Source organism: Crotalus tigris, unplaced genomic scaffold (genome assembly GCF_016545835.1).
Source record: "Crotalus tigris isolate CLP2741 ecotype Arizona unplaced genomic scaffold, ASM1654583v1 scf7180000019031.1477733, whole genome shotgun sequence".
In the NCBI taxonomy this organism is placed as follows: Eukaryota; Metazoa; Chordata; class Lepidosauria; order Squamata; family Viperidae; genus Crotalus; species Crotalus tigris.
The window spans coordinates 549,233-577,160 of record NW_024097335.1 but is presented as its reverse complement, the minus strand read 5'-3'; the positions used below and the strand labels follow the sequence as shown (position 1 = coordinate 577,160).

At 41.4% G+C, this 27,928-nt stretch overlaps 1 protein-coding gene across 11 annotated transcripts in view; it reads left to right on the top strand.

Moving 5' to 3' along the window:
* LOC120314980 (disks large homolog 2-like) overlaps positions 1-27,928 on the top strand; it is an 899,194-nt gene that overhangs the window by 360,388 nt on the left and 510,878 nt on the right. Inside the window, exon 1 of one of the 11 annotated variants that reach the window (XM_039358605.1) lies at positions 18,697-20,002. The exons of the other annotated variants lie outside the window; for them this stretch is intronic. Coding sequence (XP_039214539.1) covers positions 19,961-20,002 — 42 coding nt within the window. The 5' untranslated portion in view covers positions 18,697-19,960. Of the gene's footprint in view, positions 1-18,696; positions 20,003-27,928 lie in introns of those variants that run through there. 11 annotated transcript variants of the gene reach the window in all.

Below are 27,928 nucleotides of genomic sequence, written 5' to 3'. Positions count from 1 at the left end.
TTCTTTTCTCTTATATTGTGAGTTACCCAGAGTTGTGCTGGACTTGCATTGCTTTAGACACAGGTAGTCCTCCTGACGGCCACGACTGAGCCCAAAATTTATATTGCTAAGAGAGAAACTTGTGAAATGAATTTTGCCCCGTTTTACGACTTTTCTTGCCGCAGTTGTTAAGTGAACCACTACAGTTGTTAAGTTGTCTTGCAATACAAGTGAATGTTTACTTCCACTTGTATTATTATTGATTTGGAAGAGCTGAACCCCGCTACCCGCTGTCCCAGATTCCAAAATGAAAATGATTCTCCTTTCCTCTCTCTCTCTCTCTTATCGCTCATTGCCAATCTGCAGGAGTCGATCCAAACATCTAGAGCGATTTGAGAAAATTGAGAGAGAATAATCCCTTGCAGTTGCGATTGGCAGGAGGTTTCCATTGGACTTCACCTGGTTTATCTAAAAATATTCAGCAGCTTGTAACAATAATGATAGCTTCTATCAAGCCTCTTAGCAGCCACTTGCAACTGAAAAGCAGGCTTCTGCCTGAGTCATCTCTAACCAGTATTACTGAAGAGGGAAAATGATTAGCTTCAGAAATCCTGGCAAATGGATATGTTGACTTTATCTCTCTGAGTTGGTCAGAAAAGAGGTTCTTATTAAAAAAAAAATTTTTTTCACGCGAACTACTCATTGATGCACTAGATAGATGATAACCTGCTTTTCCTGCCAAAAATGTGCAGATGTCATATTTTGCGGGCTGCCAAGCTTCCAGTAGCCCATGACAGTTTCATTGTACCGATTTGGAACAAATCATTCAAGTCAAAAGGTTTCAGGCAACCGTGGAAGAGCTTTTTTTTTTTTACATGGCAAACCAATGTCTATGTTGGTACAAACTTGGTATAATGTTACTCCACTCAAACAGGCAATTTTCAGAAGGCACCTGAAGGCAGGACAAGAAGCAATGGATGGAAACCAATTAAGGAGAGAACCAACCTAGAATTAAGGAGAAAATTCCTGACAGTGAGAACAATTAATCAGTGGAATGACTTGCCTCCAGAAGTTGTAAATGCTCCAACACTGGAAGTTTTTAAGAGACTGGACAGCCATTTGTCTGAAATGGTATAAGGTTTCCTGCTTGAGCAAAAGGTTGGACTAGATGACCTCCAAGGTCACTTCCAGTGGTTTACCATTACCTCTTTCTAGGACAGGGGTCTTCAAACTTGGCCCTTTTATGACTTGTGGACTTCAACTCCCAGAATTCCTCAACCAGTGTGCCTGGCTGAGGAATTCTGGGAATTGAAGTCTACAAGTCTTAAAAGGGCCAAGTTTGAAGACCTCTGTTCTAGGATGTTCTTGTTTATCAGCTTAAAGCTGTACGATTTCCTGGCAGTCTCCCATCCAGTTATTAAGCAACTAAGATGATTAAAGGCCTGGAAACTAAAATATATGAAGAACAGTTGCCGGATTTGGGTAAGGCTAATCTAGAGAAAAGAAGGATAGGGGTGACATGATACAATATCCCACTATTTGGGGGCTGCAACAAAGAAGAGGAACTTATTTACCAAAGCACCAGAAGGCAAGATGAGAAACAATGGATGGAAACTGATCAAAGAGAGAAGCAACCTGGAATTAAGGAGAAACTTCCTAATAGTGAGGACAATCAACCAGTGGAACAGCTTGCCTCCAGAAGTCGTGGAGATTTTTGAAAAGAGGCTAGCCCAGTGTTTCTCAACCTTGACAATTTTAAGGCATGTGGACTTCAACTCCCAGAATTCCACAGCCAGCAATGCTGGCTGTGGAATTCTAGGAGTTGAAGTCCACATGCCTTAAAATTGTCAAGGTTGAGAAACACTGGGCTAGACGGTCAATTGTCTGAGATGGTATAGGTTCTCCTACTTGAGCAAGGGGTTGGATTAGAAGACCTCCAAGGTCCCTTCCAACTCTATTTTGAATTTGAAATTTGATATTATTGAGGTCTCTCTCTGCTTAATTAGTTGAGATTAATTAAGGCTAGTTAAGACTTGACACCTTCTGTGACCACTGAGATTGAATTCTACCCACATCTCCATTGCAGCTATTGACTGCAAAAGAAGCAGCTATTGATCCTGTTTTTATTTGGAATGGAGCACTTGGTTTCCAAAAGGTATCCGTGATTGTCTTGATTAAACAGTCAAATTGCATGAACATTGTGCTGCTCACCTCAGGAGGAGGCAAATGTTTCTAAGTATTCCGATTAAACCCTCTTGAGGTTTTTGTGAATATCCTGCGTGCTTTCTTGCAAAAAAAAAAAAAAGCCCCCAACAACATTATGATTGCTTATAAAATGCTCTTTGTTATTACTTCCTCATTTTTCAATCCGGAGCCAATAACCTACTTTGGGACAGAGTAGAAAAATGCATCGAAGGCTATAATTCTTTTTCTTCACTGCTGATGGACCCGGAATTAGGAGTCCTCAAATGCATAATGGGAAATTGAAATAATATGCATGATTTCCACCGAAGAAGAAAAATAATGGTATACATAACCTCGCCCTTTTCTAGAATTACTGGAAGGGTTTCACCCCTAGTGAGAAAAGCTTTTAAACATCTCCATGCTGCTTAGCTTTCCATGTCTCTCTCAAATGTTGGGTTTTATAGCTTCTGCCTTCTGGTTACCTTGTGTCTTCTCCAGATATATACTGGTAATGCAAACATGTTAACGTTTGTAGACTCAACTTTTATCCAGTGAATTCATGCATTCTTTCAACTTATTTATTTGATTGTTATATTGCCTTTATTACTTTATAAGTTACTCAAGGCAGCGAACATACATAAGCCTCCTCCTGTTTTCCTCATAACAACCCTGTGAGGTGGGTTGGGTTGAGAGAGAGAGAGAGAGGGAGGGAGGGAGGGAGGGAGGGAGGGAGGGAGAGAGGGGGGGGACTGGCACACAAAGTCACCCAACCGGCTTTCAGGCATAAGGCAGGACTAGAACTCACCTAAAACCAGTTTCTGGTTCCTGGTTTCTAGGCCAGCATCTTAATCACTAGGCCAAACTGTCTGTCTGTCTTGTAGCTAAGATAAATCAACAAGCATAACCTTCATAAAAAACAATAGCAAAACCCATCTTCAAAGGAAAGCGAAAATGTATTTAAGGGATATATGTGATGGAATGGTGATCAGCATTCCATCTTGATAGAATAGAATAGAGCTGGAAGGGACCTTGGAGGTCTTCTAGTCCAGCCCCTCACTTAAGCAGGAGAACTTATACTATCTCAGACAAGTGATTTTCTAGCTTCTTCTTAAAAATCTCCAGTGATGGAGCGCCCACGATTTCTGGAGGCAAGCTGTTCCACTGGATAATTTTTCTCATTGTCAGGAAGTTTCTCCTTAATTCCAGGTTGCTTCTCTCCTTGATTAGTTTCCATCCATTGTTTCTTGTCCTGCCTGGTTCTTTGGAGAATAACATGATCCCCTTGTCTTTGTGGCAGCCCCTCAGATACTGGAACACTGCTATCATGTCGCTCCTATTTCTTCTTTTCTTTAGACTAGCCAAACTCAAGTCCCGCAGCCATTCTTCATATGTTTTAGTCTCCAGGCCTTTGATCATCTTAGTTGCTCTTCTCTGAATTTTTTCCAAACTCTCAACCTCTTTTTTGTGATAGGGTGACCAAAATTTGACTGCAGTATTCCAGGTGTGGAGGAGAACATGGGCCAAGGCAGAAGCTAAAATGAAGCTGCATTAGTCAGATGAATAGGGGCCAAGGCAGAAATAGGTGATTTGTGCCTTCCAAATTTCACTGGCTTTTTATCTTTCTTCCTGACTGTTAATCCATGCTGGCTAGGATTCATAAGGTAAGAATTGTCCAATTTGTTCGGAATGCAAAATAATATTGGAGCTTCAGAACCGTGGACAGCGCCACTTACAAAGTCCAGTGCTCAGCTGTTGCTACTGTGAGCTTTATTTTATTTTATTTTATTTTATTTATTTTTATTTTATTTTATTTACTATTAGTTTATTTTATTTTATTTTATTATTTTATTTTATTTTTATTTATTTATTTAAAATAAAATCATGGTAGAATTCAGCACAGGTAGTCCTCGACTTACAACAGTTCATTTACTGACAGTTCAAAGTTACAACGGAGCTGAAAAAAAGAGACGACCGTTTTTCACACTTACAATGTGGAAGCATCCCAGTGGTCACGTGATCAAAATTCAGAGGCTTGGCAAGTGGTTCGTATTTATGACCGTTGCTGTGTTCCAGGGTCACGTGACCCCCTTTTGCGACCTTCTGTCAAGCAAAGTCAATGGGGAAGGCCTGATTCGCTTACTAAATGACCTAATTACTGTGTTACTAAATTAACAGCTGCAGTGATTCACGGTGGCAAGAAAGGTCGTAAAATGGGGCAAAACTCACTTAACAAATGTTTCACTTACTAACATAAATTTTGGGCTCAACTGAGGACTACTTGTAATTGCAGGCTAATTCCAACAGTTTGATCCTGACCGGCTCAAAGTTGACTCAACCTTCCGTCCGTCGGTAAAATGAAGACCCAGATTGTTGGAGGCAAATATGCTGACTCTGTAAACCACTTAGAGAGGGCTGTAAAGCACTGTGAAGCTGTGTATAAACATCTAAGTGCTATTGCTATTTATTTATTTATAAACTTTATTTGATGCCTGTCTCATATCCAGTGATTCTGGTTGACTTACAAAATAAAAGCATTAAACAACATTAAAAACATCTATTGTTTTTAAAAAAAATCACAGCAGGTAAAAACATTAACAGATAAAACCATGGAGACAAGATGGCAAAGAATGAAGCTGGACATATGGGGGCGGAGGTGGCACTGAATTTTAATTGGACAACAATCTCCAGTATGAGGCTCCCCTATTGGGTATCTAAGCCATCTGGCAGAGCCAAGCCTTAATGCTGAAATTATTCCTTCCAGACTTTGAAGTGTGCAAAGTCTTAAGTCTTCTTGCTTAGGTCGCATACTGACAATTTGTTCCTTTTAGTTTATCACTTTTCCTATAGAGTTCAATTGGTCTGTTTTCTGATTCGATGTGGCATTTTCCCCTGAAATAATTGTGTAAAAACCTTTGTGTCCGTTTCATCCAATGTATATATTTTTGCAAGCGATTTTGCCTGTTGAAAACCAGACTTGTATCTAACCGTGACTGGAGTTCTAATAGGCACATTTTTTTTTTTTTTTGGTCTGAGGAGGCATCACAGCATTCAAGAAATGCACCTGCTGAAGAATAATGGCATATTGCTTGGCACATGAAATTTGGGATGTTTGTATTATTAAGTACAGTCACAGAATATCTCCCTCACCCCAACCTGTAATTCAGCAATTTATTATAATGTAGTCAGCTGTTATTTGTACAAATTGTTGGAAAGATTCATAACAGACAAACAGAAGCAGTTCTCTGTGTATGGATAATACCAATAGCACTTAGACTTATATACCACTTCATAGTGCTTTACAGCCCTTTCTAAGCGGTTTACAGAGTCAGCATCTTGCCCCCAATAATCTGGGTCCTCATTTTACCCACCTTGGAAGGATGGAAGGATGAGTCAACCTTGAGCTGGTCAGGATCGAACTGAGGATAGTTGACAGAATTAGCCTACAATACTGTATTCTAACCACTGTGCCACCACGGCTCTAATAAAACTGTAGGATTCATTACTGGTCACTAAATTTGGACAGCTTTGAAATGAAATAACTTCATGGTGGGCAGATCAATTAAAAATTATTAGTCTGGAATTTTCAATGTTGGAACTAGGTTGGAGAAAACATGTTTCTAAATACTACACAGGGAGACAATAGTAAGCAAGTGAAGCTTTATCTGAGCATGCACGGGATCTAGGTTGTGCACGAAACCAAATTTCTCCCACCCCTGGTCCCTGGAAGACAATTTTTCTTCTGAAACCGGTCCCTAGTGCCAGAAAGGGTGGGGGCCATTGATTTACACCAAGTGAAAAAAAGCACGAGATGAGTGTTTGTCAACCTTGGCAGCTTTAGGCTGTGGGGACTTCATTTCCCAGAATTCCCCAGCTAGCATGAAGTTGAAGTCCACACAGCTTAAATCTGCCAAGGTTGACAAACACTGTACTTGATAATCTCCTGTATAAATATGGTATATGCTTTTAGGACAGGGGTGTTCAAACTTGGCCCTTTTGTGACTTGTGGACTTCAACTCCCAGAATTCCTCAGCCAGCGTGCCTGGAATTTCCGCTTTGGGAATTTCTGATTCAGAAATTGCAAGCAGTCTAAAAATATTCCTGCTGGTCTTTCTGATCCAACCAACTTCTAACCAGGTCAGAGAGGAAACTGCTGTTCAAGATGATGATTAGACCATGACAATTCTAGACCACCATACTGCTGGCAAATATGTCTAGCCCAGGTTGACATTGACTTCTTGTAGTTTTCCAAGCTTGGTTTTGGGATTGTGGACATTTCATTACCCTACTAGGTAACATCATCAGGACAGGAGAAGTTTACTGACATTCCTAACTTCACATATCATTTGACAGACAGTTAGAGCAGCAAGGTTACCTCTCATTATTTAACTTGATATACCAACTACGGCATTCTCTCAGCAATGTAGAATGAAATCATGTAGCAATTAAAGCAAAGAAGTAAAGCAAGGAGAATGGCTAATTAAAACTGACAGTTAAATAATTGGTTAAAAGCTTATAGAAAGTGACATGTTTTAAGAGCCCCTTAAAAAGCTAATAAAGATGTCCGGTCCTTTAATTCTATAGGGGGTACAGGATGTTGACCTTTTTGCCTTTGAAATTTCATACTGCTTTCTTTATTGTCTAGCATCCAACCAAGTTATGGATAGCTTGGTGATCTATCATTTGAAGTGGTTAAATGAGGTCTACGTGGTGTCTCTGTGGTGTCCATACGGTTATTAGAAGGAGAGTTTCATCAATTATATCAAGTAATTATTCTTCTTGCTGTTCAGGAGTGTTTAAAGCCTGGATGCTTCATGGTCAGGTTGTGTTATAAAGGAAGAAAGATGTCAGACCTGGCTCCTTAGCAAAGAAAGACCCTCGACTCCATTTGTAGTGAAAGATATATTTTATAAAAGCCAAGTGGATCACAGTAATGTGACTGCACTGGTAATTTAATGATAGTTTTGCCAAAACCCAGCAAAACTATGCCCACAGTGAACCATTGGTTTGCTTATTGAATCATTTAGTGACCACAATGATTTGTTTAATGATAACCACAAAAAGATTGTAAAATTGAGTTGGTCATGTGACTGGCTAGTTTTATGACCATTATGACGTGCAGCAGAAGCCAAAAAATGGAATCCTGGGCTGTATAAACGGAGGCATATAATCAAGATCAAGTGAAGTATTAGTCCGCTTTATAAAACCCTAGTGAGACCACACCTGGAATACTGCAGTTAATTTTGGTCACCATACTACAAAAAAGATGTTGAGACCTTGGAAAAAACAGAGAAGAACAACTAAAATGATCAAAGGCCTGGAGACTAGAATATATGAAGAAAGACTGCAGGACTTGGGTTTGGCTAGTCTAAAGAAAAGAAGAAATAGGGATGACATGATAGCAGTATTCCAGTCTTTGAGAGGCTGTCACAAAGAAGAGGGCATCAAACTATTCTCCAAAGCACCAGAGGGCAGGACAAGAAACAATGGTTGGAAACCAATCAAAGAGAGAAGCAACCTGGAATTAAGGAGAAACTTCCTAACAGTGAGGACAATTAACCAATGCAACAGCTTGCCTTCAGAAATCGTGGGTGCTCCATCACTGGAGGTTTTTAAGAAAAGACTAGACAGTCACTTGTCTGAAATGGTATAGATTCTCCTGCTTGAACAGGGGGCTGGATTAGAAGACTTCTGATGTCCCATTCTGTTCTGTTCTATTCAGATATTGAGGGACTACCTGTATGAATTTCTTCATTTACCAGATCCTCCCTTTTTCTGCCACATAACACCGGTTTGACTTTATTCCTGCAACCATCTTGTGAGATCTTTAAGCTGAGATTTGTTTGTGGTTCCAAATAACTCACACAAAGAATTCAGAATTTGAATGTACCTGGTCTGACTGTAACATCTAAATCAGCATCTGAAACTTTCCTGGTGTTTTGGACCTCTGTTCAAATTCTCACCCAGCCATGAGCTGATACATACATTTCTTGCATAGTCAGTAAGTAGATAAATGAAAGGGAATTATGTATGATTGATCAAGGAAAGATACAATTCAACCAACCATTAAAATATGCTGTATGTTTCCTAATTCCGCCTTTCCCTTTGTCTGGAACTGATATATTTTTTGTCTTCTAGAAGCAGGAAGGTTAGTCTCCATATGAAAATGTTGAATTCTGTGCACTCATAGGCACCGCTAGTCATGTATAATAAATATCTCTTATTCAAGAGTTGCATCAAATGTAAGACAAAGTAGAGAATGCAGATGAATTAGGGCAACTCAGATTTTAGCAAGCTAAATGTAAACAAGATGAGACAAGCTATAATCAGAATATAAAAGAGCTAAGTGAGTGATATTTTCAATTTGTCATTAAAAGGGTTCAAGAAATACTATTTTTTTCCCTGAGTTCCAGTGTTACTTCAAGATGTGTGGACTTCAATTCCCACAATACCTCAGCCAGCCAACCAATGGCAGCCAATTATCTATCTAGGGAATTCTGGGAGTTGAAGTTCACACATCTTAAAGTTGCTAAGATAAAAAAAAACACTGATTCTAGGGCATGGGTCTTCAAATTTGGCCCTTTTATGACTTGTGGACTTCAATTCCCAGAATTCCTCAGCCAGCATGCCTGGCTGAGGAATTATGGGAGTTGACATCCAGAAGTCATAAAAGGGCCAAGTCTGAAGACCCCTGTTCTAGGGTAATATGGGAATTGACTCTTAGCTCCTGAGTGTCCCACCATGGTTCCAAAACCTGTCTGGGTAAATTTCAACATGACTATCTTGAAACAAAATACAGCTAGACTGGTGTATTTTGAAAGAAAATACCTCTAAAGGTGTGCATTTAAGAGCAAAATGATTTAATTATAAATAGATACATTTTAATTTTCATGCACATATCATAATTAGTTTAATTCAGTCATTTTTAATCTCCTCTTAGGCTAGACTGGAAGCAATTAAGCAGGCACACAACAATCCAGGAGGTTATGATAAGGTAGTTTTGCTATATATATATATTTTCTGAAAAAGCTAATTAGCTATTAGAAAAGCATTCCAGCTGTGTATCAAATGCCAACTTTGGTTATACAATCAATGTTCAAATTTATAAACTTTTTTTCTTCCATCTGCTGCAAAGGTCTAAAATTGATTCTCATTTGAGCAGGATATAAGAGTTTTCATCTGTTTTTTTTTTTTTTTGCATTGGGAACCACCTGGTTTAAAACCAGGTTGTTTACTTATGAATCCATGTAAATTAAGTCTTACATTTAGTATGTTTGCAAGCTTGAAACTAGTAGTCAGGTAAGACAACCGTAAACTTATAAAAGGTTGTAATTGCCGGGAAGGAAGTTGCTTTATATTAATTCAGAACATTGGATAATGTAGCTTACTATCGTCTAATCCAGTGGTTTTCAATTAAAAAAAACACAGGTCTCATCTGATCAGCAATAGCAATAGCACTTAGACCAGGGGTCTTCAAACTTGGCCCTTTTATGACTTGTGGACTTCAACTCCCAGAATTCCTCAGCCAGACACACTGGGAGTTGAAGTCCACAAGCCATAAAAGGGCCAAGTTCGAAGACCCCACTTAGATTTTATAGCCCTCTCTAAGCGGTTTACAAATGTCAGCATATTTGCCCCCAACAATCTGGGTCCTCATTTTACCTGTCTCAGAAGGATGGAAGGCTGAGTCAACCCTGAGCTGGTCAGGATCGAACTCCTGGTTTTGAGCAATATTAACCGCTGTGTCACCATGGCTCCCATTTATAGCAATAGCACTTATTGTCTTCAACAATCTGGGTCCTCATTTAACCGACCTCGGAAGGATGGAAGGCTGAGTGAACCTTGAGCCGGTCAGGATCAAACTCCTTGCTGTGGGCAGAGTTTGCCTGCAATATTGCATTCTAATCACTGCGCCACCACAGCTCCTTAGCAGGGTCTTTCCAAGTGTTTAGGAAAAATTCCAGAATTTCCCTTCTTTCCTTCCAAGTTGGATTGGATACATCCTTTGGTTTTCTGCATGCAAAAACTGGTGCTCAATCTTAAGTGACTACTTTTCCTTATAATGTAATATAACACCATTTAAGACAATGGATCATTTTATCAGCTGGCATGAGAGGTGGGGGTGGAATGCATATTTATTCCTGCACAAAACAAATCCATGTCTAGAAATGGGGAAGGAAGTGCCTTATTTATTAGCTTGCTTGCACCATTTGCTCTAGACAACCTATAAAAGGCATTGACGGCTTTAATAAAATGCTAAAACCATTTCATAATACCAACGGCTCAAAATGTCCACACTTCTTAAGCTTCTGGGGAAAAGTAGCTAAGGAGGTCTGCCTGAGCATCAAGGCAATTCATTCATAGTAGGAAGATGATAGATGGTAGGCACGCAGGCAGGCAGACAGATAGAAATAGATAGATCTGGGGTCTTCAAACTTGGCCCTTTTATGACTTGTAGACTTCAACTCCCAGAATTCCTCAGCCAGGCATGCTGGCCAAGGAATTCTGGGAGTTGAAGTCCACAAGTCATCAAAGGGCCAAGTTTGAAGACCCCTGAGATAGATAACAGACAGACGGATGGATGGATAGATGATAGATAGATAGATAGATAGATAGATAGATAGATAGATAGATAGATAATAGGTTATACACACACACAAACAATTATTTTTATAAATAAGTCAAGGTGGTGAATATACACAATATTCCTTCCTCTTCCTATTTTTCCACAACAGCAGTGTTGTGAGGTGAGTTTGGCTGAGAATGAGCAATTGGCCCAAAGTCAACCAGCTGGCTTTTATGCCTAAGGCAGGACTAGAACTCACCTTCTCCTGATGATTGGTCCAAAGTCAACCAATCAGCTTTCATGCCTAGAACTCAAAATCAACTGACTGGACATAAAATTGAAGATGGACTGTTTAGAACAACCACCTTGGCTCTTTTATGACTCGTGGACTTCAACTCCCAGAATTCCTGAGCCAGCCATGCTGAGGGGAAAGGGAGAAGTTTCCATGCTGAGCCACGCTGGCTCAGGAATTCTGGGAGTTGAAGTCCACAAGTCATGAAGGGGCCAAAGTTTTCCCTCATGCTTGCTCAGGAATTCTGGGAGTTGAAGTCCACGAGTCATAAAAGAGCCAAGGTTGCCTATTTCTGGCTAAGCTATGTAATGATTCCTTAGTATGACAGCTTAGTTCAAAGCAATCTGAAGATCTGAAAGCGATACCTAATATTAATTCAGACCAGTGGTCCCTCTGAGTCACTATAAACTGATGGCAACATGCTTCCTCACAAGTTGTCATGTAGACAATCAGTTGTCACCGAGGGTGTGTTAGCTTTGCCCCTAAAGAAACCATCATGTTCCCAGATCTGTCCCTGATTGCATCCTATCCAGAAAGAAAATTCATTGGCAATAGGACGGAGCATGAATGAGGTGAAGCCAAATAGTGATGGGGGTCTTACCACCAAGGTTTCCCCCCAAAAACAATTTCCAGCAAAGCTGCTGTGCGACTCTAAACTTTTATTTCTAATTTTAGCTCAGATTGCTTCATCATTTTTGCATGGCCCATTTTAACCGGGAAGTGTGTTTCTGCTGGGGGGGAGGGGTTTAAACATTCAGTTTCCTCTTATCTTTTGTAGCTAACCATTTTTTCCCCTTTGGAAACTGTGATATGCTTTCCGCAGAACAACTCTGCCCCAGCTTAAGTCCTGGAACGGAAGAAGCCCAGAGGGTTTGCTGCTTTGCTATTTCCAGAAACTCTTGACAGATTCGCTCCTTGCAATTGGACTTTAATCTGCCAGAGGCAGTCAGAATAATGAACCTCAAATAATCAGCCAGTCAGGATGTCCTTTTTCCTTTTGGAAAAAAAAATGGCACTCCATTTGGAAGGGAGGAGAAACAGAGATGCCCAAGGAAAGTGACAACATAGAGAAAAGGACAAGAAGCAACGGATGGAAACTAATCAAGGAGAGAAGCAACCTAGAACTAAGGAGAAACTTCCTGACAGCAAGAACAATTAACCAGTGGAACAACCTCCTCCAGAAGCGGTGAATGCTCCAACACTGGTAGTTTTTAAGAAGAGACTGGACAGCCATTTGTCCAAAATGGTGGCGAACCTATGGCACGGGTGCCACAAGTGGCAGGCAGAGCCCTCTATGTGGGCACACGCACCATTGCCCCAGTCCTAGACCTTCAGCTGGGTTTTATAAAACCTTTTCGCTTTAGTTCTCCGCTGCCATATGGAAAAAAAAGATTCAATCAATCAATCAACTTCAGCTTCTCGCGGGAAAAAAATGATCTCGCAAAGTTGGAATTGATTGATTGAATTTTTTAGTCCCACCCAGTCTGCCGTTAACACTGCAGCCACAGCCACCCAATGGGCCACACCCACCCGGCATCCAATGATACATAAGTGGGTTTGGGGTTTCAGTTTGGACACTTGGCCTCTAAAAGGTTCGCTATCCCTGGTATAGGGTTTCCTGTCTGAGCGCGGGGTTGGACTAGATGACCTCCAAGGTCCCTTCTAACATTATTATTATTATTATTATTATTATTATTATTATTATTATTATTAATTGCCTGTATTTCCATCACATTCACTGATAGCTTCCCTTTTCTTCATATCCCAAAAGTTCATTGAGAACCTCCAGAAATGTATCTTGGTTGGTTTTTCAGGGCTGTTGAATAATGAACATGGGAACCCATCTCACCGTAACATCATTTACTTAGTCCTGTTAAGTAAATAAATATATAAGTAAATTGAGAACTCTGTTCTTCCTGATCCAAAAGTTTTTCTAAAGGCCTGCAGGATGGCGCCAAACCTTACGTTGGAGTGAGGACAGAACGTACCGCAGAGAGGACACACTACTATAAGGCTAATAAAGACTTACCAAGCTTTTTTCTGCTTTTGCTTTGTAGTAAGTCTCTAGGTAGTTGATCACCCCAATCCCGTAGCCAGATGCTAGTTCAGTGGTAGCAAACCTATGGCACGCGTGCCAGTGGCAGTGCTCAGAGCTCTCTCTGTGGGCACGCGCACCATGCCCCGGAGATGGCAACTGTCCCTCTTCAACCAGCCGCCCGCTAACTCGCCAAGGTCCCACGTGGCTGGATGCATCCCAGCACCCATGCGCTTGTTGGCCTCTGTGTGCAGGGGCCGATGGGGTCAGGCAGCAGCCGTCCCAGCCCCTGCCTCACCTTGCTCTGCGACAATGGCAACCCTGCCCTGCCTTGCCTTGCCTCACCCTGCAGGATGAGCCTCCTTCCCACTGCCCCACCTGCCAGAGACCCCCTGGATCTCCCCCAATCCTGCTCCCACATGTGTCCCTCCCCACGAGCAACATTGAGGTGATCACACCCACCTTGGCCACAGCCACCCAGTCTGCCATGACCACCACAGTCACGCCTACCCCGTGGGCCACACGCACCTGGCAGCCGGAGACTAATATGTGGGTTTGGGGTTGCAGTTTGGGCACTCGGTCTCTAAAAGGTTCGCCATCACTGTGCTAGTTAATAACAGCACAAAATTTCTTGTGCCCAGCTTGCCTAAAGTTTACTCGGTAACTTAGTGAACTTGTAGTTGAAAAATAAAAGAAACATGGAGGAGAAAAGCTTAGGAAGAAAAATATCGACAACGCAATCTAAGATAGACTAAAAAAACAAAACTGACGGGAATTGGAGCATGAGTGAAAGCATTGCACTTTGCAGATTTTTTTTTTTCCTATTGTAAAACTGTTATGAGGTTGTCCTGCCCAAATAAATGCACAACAAATAATACTGAAGTCCAGTGGATTCCCAGATTAGGACACCAGAGACAACCTGGTCATCTTTCATCAACCTTTTCCCCTTATTTTGCGTACAAGGCAGTCTTCGACTTATGACTGTAATTGAGCCTGGAATCATGGTTGTAAATTGGGGAGCATGTTAAACACAGGTCACATGTCCTTGCCTGATATTACAACCTGGTTTGCAGTGGCTGTTAATCAAACACTGAAATCTTTTTTTAAAAAAGAAAACTGTGGTCATTAAACATATTATTCCAATGGCTGGGTTTTTTTTTTTTTTGGAAGTAAATATCCCAAACTGTCAAAAACACTGAAAAATCACAGTCACATAACTGCAGGATGCTGCAAATCAGGGTTAATATGAGCGAACTGTCAAGTGTCCGAAATGCGATTATGTGATTGGGTGGTGGTGGTGTAGCCATTGGAATTTTGAAAGGTCATAATTAAGTCTAGGGCGATCTCCTGTAACTTTGAACAGTTGCTGTACTACTTGTCTTGAGTAAAACCAAAAATAGCATGTCAGAAGAGGCATAGGCAGACCGAGAATAGCAAAATAGAAGAATTACAGAGTTGGAAGGCACCTTACATGTCTTTTAATCCAAATCCCTGCTCAAGCAGGAGACCCTATACCATTTCAGACAATCAGTTGTCCAACTTAAAAACCTCTAGTGATGGAGCACCCACAGCTTCTGGAGGCAGGTCGTTCCACTGGTTGATTGTTCTAACTGTCAGGAAATTTCTCCTTAGTTCTAGATTGCTTCTCTCCTTGATTAGTTTCCATCCATTCTTTCTTGTCCTGCCTTCAGGTCCTTTGGATAATAGCTTGACTTCCTCTTCTTTGTGGCAGCCCTTTAAAGATTGGAAGACTGCTATCATGTCCCCCCTCGTCCTTCTTTTCATTAAACTAGACATACCCAATTTCTGCAACTGTTCTTCATATGTTTTGACCTCCAATGCCCTAATCATCTTTGTTGCTCTTCTCTGAACCAAGATGTCAGGCTCAAATAAACCTGATTGTGTTTGCCATCTACCAGTGTTTATGATGAGCTGTGGTGGCGCAGTGGTTAGAATGCAGTATTTCAGGCTAAATCTGCCCACAGCCAGGAGTTCGATCCTGACTGACTGAAGGTTGACTCAGTCTTCCATCTTCCAAGGTTGTTAAAATGAGGGCTCAGATTGTTGGGGGCAATATGCAAATAATGCTTACATTGTAAACCACAGAAAGTGCTGTAAAGTGCTATGGGGTGTTATATAAGTCTAAGTACTATTGCTATTGTCAACCTCAGCAACTTTCAGCTGTGTGGACTTCAACTCCCAGAATTCCTCAACCAACATTCGGATTAGGGAATTCTGGGATTTGAAGTCCATACAACTGAGGTTGAGAAAAACTGTCCTATAACAATAAAAAGACATAAGACTATATTTTAGGACTTCTGAACCACACCTGAGCTACCTATTGATGATATTTAAGGCCATATGTTTAGTTGATTTTTATTAAGAGTTTCATGGACAAATGAAGGCAAATATATGTGTCCCAGGACAATGTTGCAGGATCCTATCTGGACCAGAGGTTTAATCTTCTGAGCTTTTGGACCTGGGTTGGATCCCATCCTCAGGGAATTTCTCTTGACCAGAATGTCTCTATCAAAATGTGACATTCTGGCAGAGAGAGGTTCCTGAGAACGGGCTCCAGCACAAGTCCAAAAGCTCAGAAGACTAAACCTCTGGTCCTGCTGACTGATCCAGATTGTATCCTGTAGTTTCACATACATGGGAAAGAATAATAACAGTTGACAATGGGGACCGATGTCAAGGAACAGCAATTACAAAGAATCAACCTGGCCAACATCTAACTTCCTGTTGAGTTTAGTTAGTTGCCTCCATAAAGTCCAGGATTATTACCTTAAAAAAAGATTACATTGACAAATACGTCTGATTTAAGAAATGTTCTGAAAACCAGGCATTTCTATTCTCAGATCAGAAAACTGCAGTGTGCAGTCATGGCTTTTGATTAATATGTCCCGAAACTCTTTCCAATAAAAATCAGCAACTGCTCCGTTATTAAACAGCTGTGATAGGACACAGTTTAGGCAACTGGCTGTTATTAAGCACAATTTGTTTTCTCGTCCCATTTAACGCAGCACAATCAATGGCAGACTAAAAACAATCTCTTTAGGGCTGACAAGGTTTTGACAACAGCCCGTTTCTCAGTTCTTGGACTTCAGTAAGGCATTTGATAAAGTAGATCACAACCTACTACTTGACAAGATAGAAAAATGTGGGGTAGACAGAACCACCACCAGATGGATCCGTAGCTGGCTGACCGGCCGTACTCAGCGAGTGGTCCTCAATGGAACTGCATCTATATGGAGGGAAGTGTGTAGTGGGGTGCCCCAGGGCTCTGTTCTGGGCCCAGTACTCTTCAACATCTTCATCAACGATTTGGATGAAGGGATAGATGGGGAACTCATCAAATTTGCAGACGACACCAAGCTGGCAGGAATAGCCAACACTCCAGAAGACAGGTTTAAGATACAGAAGGATCTGGACAGACTTGAACACTGGGCACTAACTAACAAAATGAAATTCAATGGTGACAAAAGCAAGGTTCTACACAAGTACAGCATAGATGGCACCATGCTCAATAGCAGTAACTGTGAGAGGGACCTCGGAGTCCTAGTAGACAATCACTTAAATATGAGCCAGCAGTGTGCTGCAGCTGCCAAAAAGGCCAACACAGTGCTAGGCTGCATTAACAGAGGGATAGAATCAAGATCACGTGAAGTATTAATACCACTCTTCAATGCCTTGGTAAGGCCACGCTTGGAATACTGCATCCAGTTTTGGTCACCACGATGTAAAAAAAATGTTGAGACTCTAGAAAGAGTACAGAGAAGAGCAACAAAGATGATTAGGGGACTGGAGGCTAAAACATATAAGGAACGGTTGCTAGAATTGGGTATGTCTAGTTTAACGCAGAGAAGGACAAGGGGGGACATGATAGCAGTATTCCAATATCTCAGGGGCTGCCATAAAGAAGAGGGAATTAAGCTATTTTCCAAAGCACCTGAAGGCAGGACAAGAAGCACCGGGTGGAAACTAATCAAGGAGAGAAGCAACCTCGAACTAAGGAGAAACTTCCTGACAGTGAGAACAATTAATCAGTGGAACAGCTTGCCTCCAGAAGCAGTAAATGCTCCAACACTGGAAGTTTTTAAGAAGAGACTGGACAGCCATTTGTCCGAAATGGTGTAGGGTTTCCTGCCCGAGCAGGGGGTTGGACTAGATGACCTCCAAGGTCCCTTCCAACTTTACTACTATTATTATTATTATTATTATTATCTCTGCTATTCCTTCCAGAATTTTCCTTTGACCCCGAAAGCTAACTGAAAAAGCCATCAGAGATACGCTGTTCTATTTAATTTGTTGTAAGCTGATAGGAAGAGTTGCCGGGAAATGTTACAGTGGATAGTTGGAGGTTGTGTAGATGCGTGTTTTGCTTCTTTGGGGGCTTAAATGAAGCCTCAGAAATCCAGAAGACATGCTTAATGTTCCTGATGATGGAAGGAAGCGTTATCTATTATTGACATGTTCCATTGACACAAGGGCTTCTGCTCTGCTTTCTGGCCTAATTTGTACTGAAAAACGAAAGGCCTGAACATCTTAATCCATAGCTGGGAGCTGAGATAATAGACTAATCTTCATTACTCTACACAGAGGTCTTGATATCATGGTTTTCAGATTATGCTTTTCCAGTACTTTCTAGGTAGAGAGTTTAAAAACAAAACTACACATATAATCCAGTCTTGAGGCTCAATGTCTGTGGAGATTCTCAATCATCTAGGACAGGGGTAGTCAACCTTGGCTCTTTTATGACTCATGGACTTCAACTCCTAGAACTCCTGAGCCAGCATGGGGGAACTATGGCCCCCTTGATGACTTGTGGAACTTCAACTCCCAGAATTCCTCAGCCAGCATGGGGGAACTATGGCCCCCTTGATGACTTGTGGACTTCAACTCCCAGAATTCCTCAGCCAGCATGGCTCAGCTTGGAAACCTCTCCCTTTCCCCTCAGCATGGCTGGCTCAGGAATTCTGGAAGTTGAAGTCATAAAAGAGCCGAGGTTGCCTAACCCTGATCTAGGACATGGTTGACCCAAAAGTGCTTTTCCCAAAGGCAACTGGACTTTTTTGAGGTTTTTTTTTCTTTGAAAATGTTTCACTTCTCATCCAAGAAGTTTCTTCAGTTCTAAAGCTGAAGAATTGAACTTAAGTTCTCCATAGCTAGAACTAAAGAAGCAAAATGTTTTCAGAGAAAAAAAACAACACCCAAGGAAGTCCAGTTGTCTTTTGTCAAAAGCATATTTGGGACAATCTTGAGGCTAAATCTGCAGTTTAAGGTGAGACCCACAAGTTTACCAACTCAAACTAGGCTATTATTCTGAAACTATGCTGGGCCAGCAATTGTCAGTTGACTTTGGACCCAGGCTTTTTCACAATGGTTAGCGTGGCCAAATATGAGTGTATAAACTAGGCATAATCTCGTCAACTCTTTCTTGCTCTAACAGAATAACAGAAGTTGGAAGGGACCTTGGAGGTCATCTAGTCCAACCCCTGCTCAGGCAGGAAACCCTATATCATTTCAGAGAAATGGTTGTCCAGTCTCTTCTTAATAACATCCAGTGTTGGAGTACCCAGAACTTCTGGAGGCAAGTTGTTCCACTGATTAATTGTTCACACTCTCAGGAAATTCCTCCTTAGTTCTGGGTTGCTTCTCTCCTTGATTAGTCCGTTTAAAAAGCCCCCACCCAGTTTTATTTTCATCATATGTAACCCATTTCCCCCTCTTTCCATTATTTTAAAATCCAAATGATACAGTCTGTTAGTTGGGGGTGCGGTGATGTTGATACAATATTGACTGGACTTGATTAACGTTCTGATGATTTAGCTAACTTAAGCCTTTAAAAATAAAGGAAAAAAAATCAGTTTTTATATCTATATTAATTAACGATTAGCCCCAGGGATGTATAGTAGCTTCTGTTCGTTTACCCCATCAGGTGATAACTAGCTGACCTCCTGGATTTGAAAATGGGGAGTGAAAGAAGACCTGGAGACCACTTCAGAAACGGAAAAGGGGTGGATATGGGTCCCACAACCAAGTATCCTGTATAGTAGCCCACGCTTGTCAGCAATCGGATATTGTGGAAGAGGTTGCATCTGTCATGGGTAGTGACATTGGCTCGGTTAAGAGGGACCTGGCATCTCTCGCAAGGCGAGAGCGAAACATTGCAGGCTGCGTTCTGAATTCCCAAATCGGGAACCCCCTTCCCTATCTCCTCCCTTCCCCTTGCTCACCCATGTGACATTCTTGTGCTTGTCAAAATAAATTTTTTTTAAATTAAAAAAAAAAAAGCCACACAAACAACACCAAACCCCTCCAACTCCTTAGGCTGCTGAGTCTACATTGCCTTCTCCAGCGGAGGAACTCAGTGAAATGACAGTTTTAAAATCCTCACCTTCCTTGCATCAGCTTCTTCTTCTTCGCCTCTTCCTTCTTTTGGCTCTCCGCGGTCCTCTTTCCTCCTCCTCCTCCACCCCTCCCCACTCTTCCGCTTCCAACCTCTCCTATTCCGGGCTTCCTCTTCCTTCCTTCCTTCCTTCCTTTCTTTCTTCCCTTTTTCTTTTTTTTTTTTCCTCCCGATTTTGAAAATGCTGGAATGCCAAGCGAGCGAAGGTCTTTTAAGTTGCCGCCGCCGTGATCTCTCCTAATTTACCCTGGCTGGCTACCATGCCCGGCGCAGGCAGGCGAGGAGAGGAGACATGTAGCTTCTCCTTCCCTGTAGCGCCTTGCAGGAGGGTCTTTTTGACAAGGGGGCGAAACATGTCGGTGCCTTTGAAACTGACGAGGGAGAGCGGATGCTTTTGATCAGGCACATGCTGGGGATCGATTGGGTGCGTGTGTGCATGGTTTGTGCAGAGGAGAGACGCTGCGTCTTGGCCCCCTATGCTCCTCGTTCACTGCAATGTTTTTTGCATGTTACTGTGCGCTCCGGACTAACGTGAAGGTAAGAGCAGACCAGACAGTCGTTTGGTAGGATGTTTCTGTTCCTTCCCTTCTCCTGCCTTCTTCCTCTCCTCTCCTCTCCTCTCCTCTCCTCTCCCCTCCCCTCCCCTCCCTTCCCTTCCCCTTCCTTCCTTCCTTCCTTCCTTCCTTCCTTCCTTCCTTCCTTCCTTCCTTCCTTCCTTCCTTCCTTCCTTTTCTTCTTCTTCTCTCTCTCTCTCTCTCTCTGTGTGTGTGTCCCTCTGTCTCTCTCTCTCTCCCCTTCTCTCTCTCTGTCCCCCCCCCTCTCTCTTTTTAAATCCAGCCTGCTGTAGAAAATGTCTACCTTGCTACTTCGGGGAAAATGCTGCTTCGAACGTTTTATTACAGGTGGTTGCAGAGGATCTGGGCTATCCCTGGTGCTCGCCTTAAATGGCAAAGGACGCCTTTCGTAAGGACCTTTAGGGGGTGCAACTCTGAATGGGGTGGGGTGGGGGGGCTGGGTCTCTGCCATAGGCTTTTCCTCTCTTCCTTGGGGTGGAGGGGTGTTTCGGAAAGGTCTCAAGTAGGCCAGACAGGGGATCCCGGAGTGATGATCCTGAGTCCATTTGTTGCCTTCAAGATCTGGAGGCAAGAAACTGGGCTTCTGTACAGTTTGGCTCCTTTGCATCATTGGATGGGGGATTTTTGAGGGGGGGGAGGGGGGAGCTGATGGGGACAAACGACGAGAGGTTGTTTTGCTGCTAATGAGCTGTCTCGAAAGCAACAGACCTGTCTGCCGGGAGCCAGACGTCAGTGGAGGATCTAGTTCCTAACGGTGTCACAGATATGCATAGAAACCCAGATGCTGCATTAAGACTTTAGGGCAGGGGGTAGTTTGCAAAAAAAAATAAAATAAATAACAATAACAATAACAATAATAATACTGGCACGGAAAAAATATTTCGGTTACTTCTAACCTATTTTCTCCCGTTAAGGAGCTTTTGACATCTCTGGGCTATTTTCGCTTAAAGAATTGCCTCTCTCTTCCAAACTTCCACGCATAAAAGTTCCTGGGTTGAATCCTTACCTCATTAGCTGAGAATCAGCCAAGTGGAAAAGATCAGGGGATTGTGATCAAGTGGCCCACAGACTCTCCCAGAATGGGATGGCAAAATTTAAGTCAGTGCTCTCACTTTGACATGGATAGGGGGAAAAAAAGCCACTGTATTTCTTTGTGTGTCTGTACATCCATCTATGGCATATACATAGATGCCTGTACATGACTGTACATATATATGTGTAGTAGGTGTGTATATACATTAATAGGTAGCAGTACTCAGCGGTGAGGGATGGGCAATTAGAAAAAGCTACATAACATTTTTTTTTTTGCATCCTAAATTTGTTGGTTCTAATATTTGTGAGGAACTCCAAAGGTCTACCTATATATTAGGTCCAGAGACAAAGTTAAGACAGATGGATTGATAAACCTAATGAAGGTCATAAGGGGATGTTTCATGAGCAACTGTTTTAATGAAGGATGTCCCAGTGAATATTCAAAAGGTGTTAAGTGGGAATATTTTTATGTAACGTTGTATAGTTGGGTTAAATTCTTGGCACATCTGAAACCTTAGGGGTGAATCGAGGAGAGCTAGGTGTCCCCCTGTACTTTACGTGATGACAGGCAGTCAGTGTGTAGGTTGACTTGTCAAGGAATTTCTAATAAAGTTGTGAAGCAGCCACAGAGAACTCGCATATTATCTGCACAATATATATATAACTTCCAAGCCAGACATATGAAAGAGCTTTCGTATGCATAAAGTCACTTCCATTGATGTTTCGTACATTATGAATACCTAGGAGAATTTTATACGCTGTCTGAGTCCTCAACAAGAGCACAATGACTCACAGCATCGTAATTTTTGGTTATTCTACCTCATCGTTTGTGTACAGCCTTATTTTGACCCATCTAAATTTGTTTGCCTGCCCATTTTTCTATGCTTTGAAAACATCACTATTAATATGTACAATCGGTATCCAGCTAAATGTGGTTACATAATATATATATATATATGACTAAGGCTTCAGTAACTTAAGAGTTGGAAAGGAGGTTTCTTATACATTTATGCAAATACCAAACTTGGTTAATAGTAACTGGTGAGAATGTTAAAGTATTGCCAGAAAAATTAAGTATCTTTTAAATTTTATACCCTTAATGATGAATATGGATGGTGAATATACACAATAAATCTTTATAAAAATAGATATAGGTCATCATGGTTGATTCGGAGTTGCCCAGAGTTTGATATAAGATGGGGGGCTATATAAATGTTTTAAATAAATGAACATTCCCCAAATTTATGACTATATTGTTACAGAGCGAAGTCATTAAACAATGACTTCGCTCTGTATGTCAAAAATATATAGGCTGTATCAAAAGTTTAAGGTGATTGCCCTATGGGGCAATCACAATATGCTTTATTCGTTTTTTTTTTTTCAGAATAAATGTCTCTGTATTTAGAAAGGCTCAAAGGTCACACATCAAATAAATAAGGAGAAGTGTTTAGAAGAAAACGGCAACCCAGCTGAACTTTTAATTTAATTTAATCCTTTGTTGACAGTGCCTGACTTGTTCTACACGCTGTATATTGAGTGAGGTTTGGGAAGAATTTCTGCAAAATGTTTCTGGTATCTTTTTTATTTCTTGAAATAAATAATTTCTAGAAGGTGAAGTGAAATGGGGAAAAATTTAAAAGCACATGGGAGAAAGTTAATGTTAATGCAGATTATACTGTGGTTGATTTTTTTTTGTGTTCATAGCTTAACTATGGTCCCTTTATAGTAAACTTTTATTAATCCAAATTTTAAAATGACATGATAGCAGTATTCCAGTATTTGAGGGGCTGCCACAAGAAGAGGGGGTCAAATTATTCTCCAAAACACCAGAGGGCAGGACAAGAAACAATGGTTGGAAACTGATCAAAGAGAGAAGCAACCTGGAATTAAGGAGAAACTTCCTAACAGTGAGGACAATTAACCAGTGGAACAGCTTGCCTCCAGAAATCGTGGGCGCTCCATCACTGGAGATTTTTAAGAAGAGACTGGACAGCCATTTGTCTGAGATGGTATAGGTTCTCTTGCTTCAGCGGGAGGCTGGACTAGAAGACCTCCATGGTCCCTTCCAGTTCTATTCTATTCTATTCTATTCTATTCTATTCTATTCTATTCTATTCTATCTTCTGTTCTGTTCTATTCTAATCAAGATCTGCTCTCATTCAGATCCTGCATAATAAGCATTTTTCTTCTAGAGCGCACTCAGAAAATATAACAAGGTTTCCCAACCTTGGCAACTTTAACATGTGTGGACTTCAATTCCCAGAATTCCCCAGCCAGCATGGCTGGCTGAGGAATTCTGGAAATTGAAGTCCAGGCATCTTAAGAGTTGCCATGTTTAGGAAACCCTGGTCTATACGAATGAATATTGCAATTTTGCTCTTATTTTTTTTTTTGAAAAAAAAAATATTTTTCATTTTTCAATACATTTGATACCTTCAATACATTATAAAAAAATACCTTTGAAATAAATTCATACATAAAATCTTAGGTATTGCTTGTCCATCTCCCCTCCCCCCAACTGTATCCGCCCTCTCTACCTTCCTTCCTTACTTCCTTCCTCCCTCTCTCCTCTCTTCACCTCTCTCCCCTCATCCCTTCCTCCCAGCCTACTTCCTTCCCTCCCTTCCTCCTCTCCTCTCATCCCTCTTCGATACAGTTCAGGGGAGATACCAGAGCTGCATCTCTCTTTAAATTCCTCTACCTAGTTTATACATTAACATTTCTATTTATCTAACCTACTTAATCCCACCCATCCCCACCCCCTAGCCCCCCCCCACTTCCCAGAGCAGAATATAGGGTTATTGTAAACTAAACAAACACAATCTATAACTTTTAAAACAAAAAAATTATACAATAATCAAATTCATACTTAACCCTTATCTCCCTCTAAACTTTAACTTCATAATAATATAAACAAATCTATTATAAATCATTTATTATAAAATTCTATAAATAATAATTATTATTTCTTTCAAGAAAAAATTTAATCATAAAATAAATGGAACTTTAAAGTTCCATATTTATTCTGAATATAATCTATCCGTCTTCTCCGTACCCTGATATATTTTTCTTGTGTATGATCCTTTAAATAAGCAGAAATCTTTGCCATTTCTGCTAAATTAGAAACCTTGAATACGCAATTTTGCTCTTCTTGTGCCAGTCTGCTAGCGTTTAATATATCATACCACATCTGCTCAGCAATGGTGATATTTTTGGAATATTTCCCAGCGGTGCTTAGTAATAACTGAAGCAGCATCAAAAAATCTTGGTGGCCCCTTGATTTCCTCCCAAAGACATGGTGTAATTTCCTAAATATTAGGAAAAAGGAGGGTGCATGTCTTACTACGATTCCTTACTCCACTGTACGCAGAAGAGTACAGATTGTCTTACGACCACCAAACTGAGCCCCAAAATTTCTGTCGTTTTGCGAAACATTCGTTAAGTGAGTTTTGCCCGATTTCACGACCTTTCTTGCCACAGTTGTTAAGTGAATCACTGCGCTTGATAAGTTAGTAACCTGGTTGTTAAGTGAATCGGGCTTCCCCACTGATTTTACTCATCAAAAGGTCACAAAAGGGGGAATCACGTGACCCTGGGACACAGCAACGGTCATAAGTATGAACCAGTTGCCAAGCCTCTGAAATTTGATCACGTGATCATGGGGATGCCGCAAAGGTCGTAACTGTGAAAAACGGTCATAAGTCACTTTTTTCAGTGCCGTTGTCACTTTGAATGGTCAGTAAATGACCTGTTGTAAATCGAGGACTACCTATAGAAGTTTCTAATAGAGGAACTTCAATTTTTGTTGCAAAATGGCATAGCATGTGGCATGTTAATTTTCCTTAGGGTATATCTTGGCCAGTGGTTCTCAACCTGTGGGTCGGGACCCCATTTGGGGTCGAACGACCATTTCACGGGGGTCGCCAAACAACGCAGTCCGCATTTTTTCCCCCTTTTCCTTAGCTGTGCTACTCCCTTTTATTCTATTGGCTTTTGAAAGCCAATAGAATAGACTCTCTTGAATAGAGTCTAATTCTATTGGCTTTCAAAAGCCAATAGGAATTGTCCAGGCTATCTCTGCCCTGATGAGCCCGCCAAAAGTCCCATTCTGCAAACGGTGCTGCACCAGTTGAGTAGTCCTCGACTTACGACCAGTTGAGTAGTCCTCGACTTATGACCGGTTGGGGGTCGCGGCATTAAAAAGGTTGAGAACCACTGATCTTGGCAATCGCTGATTTTAAGAATGAGCTAAAATGTCTGTTCAAATGTTGGCTTTTTTTCTTTTTAAGAAATGGTGTTTGGGTTTGTCTTAATTTATGATATTGCACGTATGCTACGTCTGGAAGTTTTAATTGATAAAAAAAAAGGTGAATTGTAGCCTTGGAGAGACATGGGTTGTTCTACACTTTTCACGTTTTAATGTTGCCTTCCCAGCTCCATTTATTGGGAGCAAGAAACTCTGATTTCCAAAGAGCTCTCATTACTTTTCAATTGCCTGAATATAAAAAGTTGGTCAGTCAAGCAAATAACATTTTGGGTTTTTATTGACATAAAATGTGTGGATGATGTTTTAATGGCAATCCGTTGTTGCTAGAGCATTTTCAATCGCTTCGACGAAACAATTGTGGCTGTGTTGATTGGGTTAACCTCCCTGGATGATGCAGTATTCCTTTAAATTTTCATAGATTTCATCAAAGCTACCCTATAATGTTTAAGCACTAAGCCATATGCCGAATGAATAAAATGTGTGTAAATTCTTATGGCACCTGAAATCAAATTCTAACCAGGAAATATAGCACAGGTCTGAGATACTCTGATAATTTTAGCGTTGAGTCGCAGGATCCTGAATTTACAACCATTTGCTGATTGACCGTTCAAAGCTACAATAGCACTAAAAAAAGTGAGTTATGACTGTTTTTTATTCTTACCACCGTAACAGCATCTCCATGGTCGCGTAACCAAAATTCGGATGCTTGGCAGCTGATTCGTGTTTATGATGGGGGGGCTGCAGTATCCCGGGGTCATGTGATACCCTTTTGTGACCTTCTGACATGCAAAGTCAAGGGAGAAGCCAGATTCACTTAACAACCATGTTACTTAACAACTACAGTGATTCACTTAATAATGGTGGCAAGACAAGTCATAAATGGGGCAAAACTTACTTAATGTCGTGGATCTGCCACCACCCCCGCCTCTCTCCAGATGCGAGTTCAGAGGAGGAGGAGAAGCATTTTGAATCTGCAGAGGAAAGTGTGGAGTCAAGTATTGGGGTTTGGAGCAGACTCAGTGTCATGGTTCTGAAAGATGAAACTCTTCAAAGACTTTTGAGTCATTGTTTACCTTAAAGAATCTTTACTTGAGCAGCATAGCATAGGCACTTATATAGTCAAAGCCAAAATCTGAATTCCCCTCCCCTAAACACATAGTATCAAAGCACAATTCCCTCTTCCAATTAACTGTCATAAATCACATTCTCCAATTAGTTTGAAATGCACACCTTCCCTCCAGTTCCATAATCCGCCATTCCTTATCGTTTCTTATTTCAAACAACCTTGAAGAAAACTCTATTGTGATGTTGTTATGTCTAACTAATCCCCATACACATTCTTCCCCCTCCCCCCCCCCAGCATCATCTAATTCTAATTCTAAAAGTAACACACAGGTTAAAGAGAAAATGGCTGCATCTTCATATATTATCAAAGCGAGAACATCCGATGTTAGCAGCATTGACATCCAGCTGGGTTGATTGGACGAGCAACAGGTGGAGGCTGAGGGAGGGGAGCCAAGCTGCAGCAAATTGTCCAGGAGGCTCCAGGTGAGGACCCGGAGTAGCTGGGGCCTGTTAGCAATGAGGAGATGGAGTCCACATCTCCTTCTGATTCAAGGACACATAGAGCAGAGAGGAGACAGGCACAACGTTGGTCAGCTAGACTGTTCGTGAGGAGGCAACCTCGCCTCTCAAGAAGGGCTGCATGGATGTCGCCTACTTAATTCTGTCCTGAGGACTTGAGCATTGATGGAGTAATGTGCCCAGTTCTGTGCCTTGTGTGCTCATGTTGTATATCCTGACCGGTTTGACTTGTGGACTACTTTCCTGGATTTGTGTGTGCCTGTTGGACTCGGTTACCCAGTGACTCTTGCCGGGCTGAGCTCGGAATCGGGACCTGTACAATGGAAGTGTTTTCTGAGGACCTGTGTGGGGAGGGGTTGAATAAACAGGAGGATCTGGATGGACTTGAACACTGGGTGCTATCTAACAAAATGAAATTCAATGGTGAAAAAAGTAAGGTTCTACATTTAGGCAAGAAAAACCAAATGTACAGGTATAGTATAGGGGGTACCTTGCTCAATAGTAATAACTGTGGGAGGGACCTTGGAGTCCTAGTGGACAATCACTTAAATATGAGCCAGCAATGTGCTGCAGCTGCCAAAAACAGCCAACACAGTGCTAGGCTGCATTAACAGAGGGATAGAATCAAGATCATGTGAAATATTAATACCACTTTACAATGCCTTGGTAAGGCCACACTTGGAATACTGCATCCAGTTTTGGTCACCACAATGTAAAAAAGATGTTGAGACTCTAGAAAGAGTACAGAAAAGAGCAACAAAGATGATTAGGGGATTGGAAGCTAAAACATATAAGGAACGGTTGCTGGAATTGGGCATGTCTAGTTTAATGAAGAGAAGGATGAGGGGGGACATGATAGCAGTGTTCCAATATCTCAGGGGCTGCCACAAAGAAGAGAGAGTCAAGCTATTTTCCAAAGTGCCTGAAGGCAGGACAAGAAGCAACGGGTGGAAACTAACCAAAGAGAGAAGCAACCTAGAACTAAGGAGAAACTTCCTGACAGTT